The 9,136-nt window shown below is 39.1% G+C and overlaps 2 protein-coding genes across 2 annotated transcripts; both read right to left on the bottom strand.

Annotated features, from left to right (window-relative positions):
* LOC149104809 (uncharacterized) lies at window positions 1–7,321 on the bottom strand. The gene is made up of 4 exons (XM_089272267.1): window positions 6,966–7,321; window positions 6,612–6,761; window positions 2,279–2,382; window positions 1–1,553 (listed from the first exon to the last, which is right to left on the bottom strand). Exons 1-4 carry the CDS (start codon window positions 7,264–7,266, stop codon window positions 1,203–1,205), a joined length of 906 nt encoding a protein of 301 aa, XP_089128393.1. The 5' UTR covers window positions 7,267–7,321; the 3' UTR covers window positions 1–1,202.
* On the bottom strand, window positions 3,031–5,295 carry LOC149104810 (uncharacterized). Its single transcript, XM_089270938.1, has 2 exons — window positions 4,880–5,295; window positions 3,031–4,193 (listed from the first exon to the last, which is right to left on the bottom strand). The coding sequence occupies exon 2, from the start codon at window positions 4,041–4,043 to the stop codon at window positions 3,240–3,242; it is 804 nt and encodes a 267-aa protein (XP_089127064.1). The 5' UTR covers window positions 4,044–4,193; window positions 4,880–5,295; the 3' UTR covers window positions 3,031–3,239.
* Window positions 7,322–9,136: the final 1,815 nt, after the last annotated feature.

Below are 9,136 nucleotides of genomic sequence, written 5' to 3'. Positions count from 1 at the left end.
TAATGTCTGGGATGTCAGCAAATTTTTAAGTTTGACTGTTGTCTGGGCAATAGCCAAACATGTTTACTAAAGAACTTTTGGCATTCCCTACAGGCGATTACACTAGATACATTTTTTGAGAAACCAAATCGGACAAAAACACAGATAAACAAACATACAACACAAAAGTTAAGCCACACGAGCTAAAAACGTGTATATTGTACATTGTAGAATGCTTACAATTTCAATCAAAACTGGTTAAAAAGTGCTCAATAACTTTTAAACAAATTAAGCTACACCGATAGGAAGAGCAGTTTTTAAGATAATACAAAGTAATGGTTGTTCCGCGCAATCAAGAAAAATTGTTACTCTGGCTTTCATATCAAATTTCTTTTTAAAGTCTCTTGTCTTGAGGAATGGAAGTTATGAAAGTTTTAAATAACCCTCACTTTTCACAAATTATATATACGACTGAATATTGAAAAAATTATCAGATTTTAAGCTTTTGTAATCACACTCTATTTCCTTCTCTATAAACGAGAGCAAATGGATTGCTCAAATCATCGAAAATAATAGACCTGCTTTGATTCAATATCTTTACTGCAGGGCCAAACAAAGTTCTCAGAAGCTCTCTTAGAAGACAAAATGTGCAAAGTTATAACAAATTAGCTTGAGCAACTAATTTTTTTAAAGCCTTGACTTTTGTGAAGAGAATGCGAGTTACTTTGCTAATGCTATTCGCATTGATATGATTGCTATTCATCTACTAGCTCACTGTACAGCGTTACATTGTCTTGCCTAAAAAAACAGCCGTCTTATATCACGTCGTTAAGTCTTCTCCCGAGAAACGCCTGAAACTCGATGTGCATTTTGTTTGTTTATAGTGGTCAGGTTGTTCGTAATCCAGGTTTAAGAGTTGATGGAGGTTTAAAGTTTTCTTTCGTGGGTAAAGTATTTTCTTTGCTTACTTTTAGAGGACTTAGAGCTTGAAAGCCGTCGTCAAAAGTTGAGAGAAAAAAATGGCTTAAGTTTATAAATGAGTGACACTAATTTTGGACTAGCTTGGTCATGCTTTGAACAACCAGGTCATGGTTAAGTTTTGTTGTAGGTAATCATGTCGGGAAGTAAATATCTCGCTTGGCACTAAAAGAGACAATGATCTAAGTCTCTTGCCACTACTATTCAACTGAAGCTAACTGAAACATACACATGCTATGACCGGATTAGTCAGTACTGCAATATCGGGCAGGACAATAAGATATGCCTGATAACTTGTAGATATAATAGGAGCGGCAGTTCTTTACTTGAATGAGGAATGAATTCTTACAACAGGGAAACCTATTAATACAGACGTTTCTTGTGACTTTACCCTCAGCCACTGTAGGATGACCACCACTCAACCAGACAGGATAGGCTGCATCACAACGGAATGTCGGTGGACATGTGGTCACCATTTTTGTGCCTGCAGCTCCTTGGAAGCGATACCAGCCATTGAGTGTGTTGTCACATTTGGCGTGATTTTCTTGTGTTTCGTAGTCATATTTTCTTGTAGCATCTGTCAGATTTTGGTAGTTCTTACATATGTCAACTAAAAAAAACAAACAAAGTAATACGTAAATAACTCTCCCCTGATCCGTAGATACCTCTCTCGTGCTGTGTCTTTGGGAGTTACTTGTAGTTTGAATACAGTCACTTCATATATTTTGTTCAATTTTACATCACTTTATTACATCCGGTCATGCACAAACATTTCTATATGATTTGTCTTCGTTTCCATTTTTCCTGGGAACAAGGTTGTAAAAAGTTCTCGCCACCGAAATATAGCTTCTACAATAGGTATTAATTACCACCTTTTTGTCTGTTTATACGAGAAAATCTTCATATTTACATTTGAAATTTCCAGTTCAAATGCTGTTGGGTAACTTGTAGGTAAGCCATAGCTGAATAAATTTGTCCTTCAAGCGATGATATTTATCGGCTCTAAGTGCGAGAACATCGCAATCAGCGCCAGTGTTTCTCCACTAAGGTGTGTTTACTCTCTGGCATTGGATGAACCGCTGGAGGAATACCATGTGGGATACATTAACCAACTATGTAGTGGATTCTAACTTCATATGGGTTATTTATTTTTTTTTTCCTGATACATGCCTACTTGTTAAATAAGATTCTTAAATGTGGCAAACCGTCCTTACATAACGACAAATAAAGTTTTTAACTGTAGCTAATCAAAACAGAATAGAAGATATCCCTACTAATGATAAAACTGTGTTGCACCTTCACAAATAGCACCGTTCTTTACAAATCCATCTTTGCACTGGCAGTTGTACGATCCAACCTTATTCCTGCACACAGAGTTAGCAACAGCACCACATGGGTTGATCTGTGCAGCGCACTCGTTAATGTCTAAAAACAAAGGGATGCAAGTGTTAGTATTTCAATTTCACAATGGATGGTTAAGTGTCCCATTACGAGCATAAAAAGGAATTCTGGTGGAAGTAAACTACTAAACATGTGAAAATAACAACAACAAAAAAAAAAAATCAGAAGAACCTCAAGAGAACCTTGTTACCAAGAAAATCAGTAGAATTGGCGCCTTAAATCTACTTCAAAGTTTTCACATTTCTAAAGTGATTACACGGCATATAGAAACACCTAGAGCAGATACATTTTATTAGAGTAATCGTGTGGCTGGCTAACGGGAAACTTTCAGTGATATCAACCACACAGTGCTGCCATCTGCCCATCGATTGTAGGCGTTTCATCCCTATTACTTGCATGTGGTATTACCTGCTGTTATCTACAGCGATTATCTCATTCACACTGTTCCAGTAAAGTCTAGTGCGCAGCTGCAGTTGAATTCGTTCACTCGTCTAAGTAAAATATTTGTCTTCACTTTCAAATAACTCTTCGCATCATTTCTCCTCCACCTGGCCACAGAAGGTGTAAAATCGGCCCTGACGCCATACCCATGCGGTCAATTCCCCATCTGTCCCCCCTTCACCAGAGTGGACGATTGACTTTCTCTTTTTTTCCCTTTTCCAGTGGCTGTCAATTTCTAGGAAATACACCTTTTGCTCCCAATCGTTTGTTAACATTGCTGTTTTATTATTTCACGAACTACTACCTGTTTCACGTTAATAAAGTGTATTATCGTTTGTCTTACGATGTAGTCACTTGAGATGTAGATCGCGACGTTTCGACTGCTTACTGCTAATCTTCTTCAGGCGATAAGGTCGACTGATTGCACGGTATCATTTATATCACAAAGGTCGGCTGTGATTGGTGCATTTCGATCCTCCTATTGTTCCATTGTTCCGGCGAGTAGCTGTTCCCTCAGTGGTCCGCTGTTGTACCGTTCTGCTGTTGTTGTGTTTCTTAATCGTGGGTATCCCTGCTTCAGGAATTTCAATTCCACTATCCCTGTTGATATTGTTAGGATGAAGTCTTATGTGAATAGCTTCCTTGACCCTACGTGTGTACCAGTGAGGATCTCGATCAATAAACTTGACCTCATTCCACATAGGATAGTGGCCGGTCTCGTGGGTGTGTTCAGAAACGGCGGAGGTCTGCGTACGGGCGGGTCGTATATCCCTGTCGTGTTCTTTGATCCTCTCCTGCATAGATCTTCCTGTTTTCCCGATGTAGACTTTGCCGCACTCACAGGGAATCCTGTAGACAACACCATCTTGTTTAGCCGGGTTGACGGTGTCCTTTGGTCGCACTAAGTGTGACCGAAGTGTCGTGTCGGACTTAAAGACGGTGCGAACGCCTTGTTGTTCTAGGCAGCGGCGGAGAGACTCCGAAACCCCTTGGACATAAGGTAAAACGGCGGTGGATTTAAATTCCGCGACAGGCTCTCTTCTTGGGGTTGTTCGTGCCTTTGTGATCTTCTGTACAAAAGAGGAGGGATATCCGTTAGAAACAAGTACAGATGACAGATGTTTCTTCTCTCCAGCGATTACTGATGGTTTGGTCACGAGACGTTTAGCCCGGTCGTACAGACACTTCACAATACCGCGCTTTACTGACTGAGGGTGGTGTGAATCATACGCTAGGTACTGCATCTACTACGATGGATAACAACAACCCTTTCCTCGACACTGTTTCACATTGTGTGCCATTAAATCCTGGTGCACAGCTACAGTTGAATCCGTTTACTTGGTCTGTGCAGTTCCCGTTGTTCTTACAGGGATGACTTGTACAGTCATCGATATCTGTTTTAATGGGATAAGGCAGAAATTTAATAACGGTCATACCGTAAAATACCACGTTAAAGCCTCCCCCGATAAAAACCCCTCTATTTGCTAACAGCGATATTATTCCCGATACAAGCCCCCCCCCCCCCCCCTCCGATACGAGCCCATCTAATGTATGAATCAGATAAAGTTCTGTTCCTTTCCAGTTGCTCCAGTCACACTAGTGTTTTATAGATGTTTTTGAAACATATTCTCCGTTTATAGTGACTCACAATAAATGTCTTATAAATGTAATGGTTCTAAATGCTCAGATGCGTTATATATCCTCATTCCGAAACAATATTTCTATTTTGCTTATATGCCTCCCCCCGTATATAAGCCCCCCGTCTTTAAGCCCACAGGAAACCCCTTATGAAGTTATATGACCCCAAGGCTTTAACGCGGCATTTTACGGTATACGACAGAACCAACAACACCAATATCTGCAAAATAACCAAAAATGCATAAGATCGTTTATCGGCCTAAATTTCACTCCTTAGAGACTTGCATAGGTCAACTGGATAGAATTATGGAGAAAAAAGAAAGCTTTGGGGAAAAATGTGCTTTTCTTTAATCAAAAATGCATAAGCAAAAATATCCGTGAACATTGCTGTTTTGTTATTTACACGAATTATAAGGTTAGTGATGTTATCTGTTACGATTACCTGTTTCACATTGTGTTCCATTAAATCCTGGTGCGCAGCTGCAGTTGAATCCGTTCACTCGGTCTGTGCAGGTCCCGTTGTTCTTACACGGATGACTTGCACAATCATCGATATCTGTTTCAAGGTGATAAGGCAGAAAGTTAATAACGATCACATTCGATAGAACCTGCAACAACCAACAACAAAACTCAGTAACAAAACTACGCTTGAAGTTAAAAGATACAACACTGAAAAAGAAAACTTAGAAAGAGATTCAAAACCGTAGAATATCAATGAAAATTAACTAGTTTTGGCTATAGTTACCTGTTTCACATTGTGTGCCATTGAATCCTGGTGCGCAGCTGCAGTTGAATCCGTTCACTCGGTCTGCACAGGTCGCGTTGTTCTTACAGGGATGACTTGCACAGTCATCGATATCTGTTGTAAGGGAAAAAGGCAGAAAGATAATAACTGTCAGGAGAGAAAATCAGATTATTTAGTATATTTTACATATTCGGTTTAGATATATTTGTTTTAGTTCATTTTGCATTTCTAAGTTACAGTTTACTATTCCAGTTCATTAACCTTAACAAACACCTGCTATTTTTGTTGTAGATCATAACTGTAATAAGCGCTGAGCTGTAATTACTACCTGTGATAGTCGTTTTGTTGAACTGTTATCTCCCTTTATTGTTTTGAAAGTTATTAATGTTGAAAACTGCAAATTCCGTTACAGTTAATCGAGCTTTCTGAAATGTATGAGATAATGTTTAGTTGAGATTTTTTGAAAACTTTCGCAAACCTTTAGAATTTTGTTTTCGGCTTAAATGGCCGTGCCTTGTGAAATATTCTTTTGTTACGTTCTTGGATTAAAATGATATCGTTGGACCTAAGTGCTGAGTGCTGTTGGCGGCTCTGAAGATATTTCCCTTTAACAGATTCCGGTCCTGATCCTCGCAACCAGAAAGTTTTCACAAGTTTTACAGAAGTGCTTTCTCAGGCCAAAAATCTATTATCACACATCGGTCATATACAATAGAACTTTGCAACAACAAAAAAGTCTCTGCCCTTTTCAAGCGGTTTAAAAAATAAAAGCACAGCAAGCGACATAGAAAGAGATTAAAAACTCCATACATCTGAGGGAAAATAAATTTTGGCCATAGTTACCTGTTTCACATTGTGTGCCATTAAATCCTGGTGCACAGCTGCAGTTGAATTCGTTCACTCCATCTGTGCAGGTCCTGTTGTTCTTACAGGGATGACTTGCGCAGTCATCGATATCTGTTTTAGAAGAAAAGATTGAAAGGATTAAACTGCAATAGCTTCCGTTGATATATTTGACGTAGCCCAGCCCGGAGCAAATAGGTAAAAGAGATCACTAACTAAGTAACTTTTAAAATTTTTGCTTTTTATAAAGAAAAGCAAAACATCTTTATCAGATATCCATCATTATCATAATCCAGTCAGGGAATAGCAACGGATCTCCTCCTTGAAATATAGGTTTATTAAAATACACTCCTGGTTGTTACCTTAATAGAAAGGTCACATAACTTATACGTAAAAGTTCGTAAAAATTTGATTTAACGCCTATGCAAGGTTGTACGCATCGCAAATATGCCTTATTTTGTAAAATACAGAGTCTCTAATCATACAAACAGCCCGGAGATTGAGGCATTTTATAGCACGTAGATGAGGCTTATTGGAAGAGGTTTGAAAGTAATAAATCGAAGTAAAACCCCGAACTTCTAGTTACCTAGTTTAGACATGTCACAACGAGCCAGGACTACCTCGCCAGGTTTAATTGAATCGAGCCAGTAATTACCGCTGACTGCATCTTCTCCTTCACTCGCCCTGATCTCGGCGCACGACTCAGCTGGCAACTCGGAAACGGATGCAAGAGGAACTAAAAAAAAAAAAAGCAAATAAGTTGTTATTTGAGCCTTTTCTGTCATAATTAAATATCACTATTGTTTAGCTCTCTTGACGAAAAACTGCAGGCTTTGTTAGCAGTCCTTAAAATGCCAGAAGGTCTTGGGCACTTCTTTCCTGGGATACGACTGCCTCTCCTTCAAAATGATAAAGATAAACACTCAAAGAAAAACAGTACCTCTTCCATCTAATCGTTTAATATAGAGCCGATCGCTGTCCGGAACAAAATCTTCAGGTCTGGCTTCTTTGGTGCGGTTGTTCAACTCACATATGCCTTGGCTGATGACATAGTTAAAGCTTTGACATCTGATGTCATGGTTACACTTGTCTACACACTTCAACCAGTTTGCAGTTTTCTTGGCCATGAAGATATGCCCTTTCAACATCATGCCGCGGATAGAATATTCGCTTCTACACTGCTGAGTGTCCAATTCGCAAGACACCTGACACATTACAAGCAGCGTGAAGACCAGACTCATACTTACAGAGTAAGAAAGCCACTGGCTAGGTTCTGAAGCTATTAAATTTATATGGAGAGAAAAATGTAATATAAAATGTTAATCTTGCATCGTACATAAGCAAATTAACTGTTAGATGGGAGCGAACAGTATCCTAACCTAGGAAGCCTCGCCCTCTTATAGCTAGGCTAAATGGTGAAAGGTTTCATTTGGCCATGGCGCCGTAAACAATCAGTGTCAAACTGTCAATCTTGAAATCAAAGGAGACCAATAAAATAAAAATCGTGAAAAAGGTAATATTCTTAACATGAAAATTTTTTGTCGAATTCTAGGCCCATGAACAAAAAGATAAGCAAACAAGGAGAGAATCAAAGAAAAACAATGAAGAAACGTACAATATATCAAATTGAAAGTAAGTGGCGCCTCCGTTAGACAACCTCAGTTTTCTACAAAGTTCACACAAAACACGAAGCAATGAGGGTCAGATTAACCACCTCGTCAGCATTATCCTTCTGTAGGCGATATCATACAAAACAGACACGGAATCTACAAATCCCTTTTGCCATCTAGTGAGAAAATAGCTGGTTTTGAGATTCCTTCCTATCTTCATCTCTATTTAAGTGATGAAGGGGTGAATCATCTCGAAGAAAGTCACACGCTATAGGATAAATAGGTGCAGCAGTTTGTCGCAAGGCGTTTTGTGAAGAATTATTCGTCGGCAATCGTGTCGACACCATAAGGCGCTGTTATTCTGGCTTATACTAAAGACACTCGCAATTTTTTTGCGACACAAGATGGATGAAGAATCGCCCAATGTAATGTCCCTTGTAATAACCATGTCTCGCAATGTTTTCGTTGCAGCGACGTTGCATTAAGAGGAATCAAATTCTACTTTTTAAAACGATTGCTGTAACGAAAACCTTGCAAGACGTGTCCATTTCAGTAAGTGTTAGACTAGATAACGTTGTGACAACGGGTTTTTCCCCTCTGAACTCTAACTAGGGGAAAACGGGCATTGAGAGGCCTAACTGGCTGGACGACTGCACTTGACTCAGGAATTAGCTTACAGCAACTCGCTTGCTGCGGGAAAGGAACTTGTCACGGGTTCCAAAGTACCGTCGGATCTGCTACTACTGAAATCAGGACACTCAGAGAACTTGGACTTCACACGTTTTATTCTTCGTACTTCGCTACACGTCTACGATGCACAACTCGTTGATGTAAAATCGTAAATCGTCGAGATGTTAATCGTCTTACAATGAACAGAGTACTTTACTTATACTAGCGCAATACACGATTACATCATGTAAGGAACAAAATAAAGACGGCTAAATAAAATCAGCTAAAAACTAATGACAACCTGAAAGGCATGAATAGACTTCTGAATAGAGTCGGCTTCATTGAAATCGTCGACTAACTAAGCTCAGCTTTCAAGATAAATGTGTCAATAAGACAAAAGTTATTTGCGTAGCCTGTATATTCAGCGTGAAAAAGCTGCATAAAGATACGTTATTTTTGGGCTGAGGTCAAAAAGGAAAATTGAGACTAGAACAAATTAAAATAGCTTTTCTTTTTACTTTCTAACTGTACAAAACCGTAGTTTGAACCGCCGCGACCATCTCTACGCGAGCGTATTGAGACTTATTTACTTAAAACGCAATACAGATTGCTTTATCACAAGTCACTGTTTACTTAAGTTCCGAACATAAAAAATGTTTGACAAATTTTAGCCAAACAATGCTCCAACAAAGCAGAAGTTCTATTTTTAACACCATTGCTATATTTTTCCGTTGACAACGTCTCGTGCAGATTGCTTCGCACACGCGCAACAAAATTGGGAGACAAATTACAAATCAATGATTTTAAATAAACTTAGCGATGCAACAAGAAC

The sequence above is a fragment of the Orbicella faveolata genome, unplaced genomic scaffold (assembly GCF_042242905.1).
Source record: "Orbicella faveolata isolate gen_17 unplaced genomic scaffold, um_ofav_v1 contig_34, whole genome shotgun sequence".
NCBI lineage: Eukaryota > Metazoa > Cnidaria > Anthozoa > Scleractinia > Merulinidae > Orbicella > Orbicella faveolata.
This window is presented reverse-complemented; position numbering and strand designations above follow the sequence as displayed.

What these genes read in the sequence shown, in the direction of transcription:
- LOC149104810 (XM_089270938.1), bottom strand. Translation starts at nt 4,043, where the DNA reads ATGCAGTACCTAGCGTATGATTCACACCACCCTCAGTCAGTAAAGCGC.
- LOC149104809 (XM_089272267.1), bottom strand. Translation starts at nt 7,266, where the DNA reads ATGAGTCTGGTCTTCACGCTGCTTGTAATGTGTCAGGTGTCTTGCGAA. An exon ending in TAAACGATTAGATGGAAGAG is followed by an intron (nt 6,762 to 6,965) that starts GTACTGTTTTTC and finishes TTTTTTTTTTAG; the next exon opens with TTCCTCTTGCATCCGTTTCC. An exon ending in GCCAGTGCAAAGATGGATTT is followed by an intron (nt 1,554 to 2,278) that starts GTAAAGAACGGT and finishes GACATATGTAAG; the next exon opens with AACTACCAAAATCTGACAGA.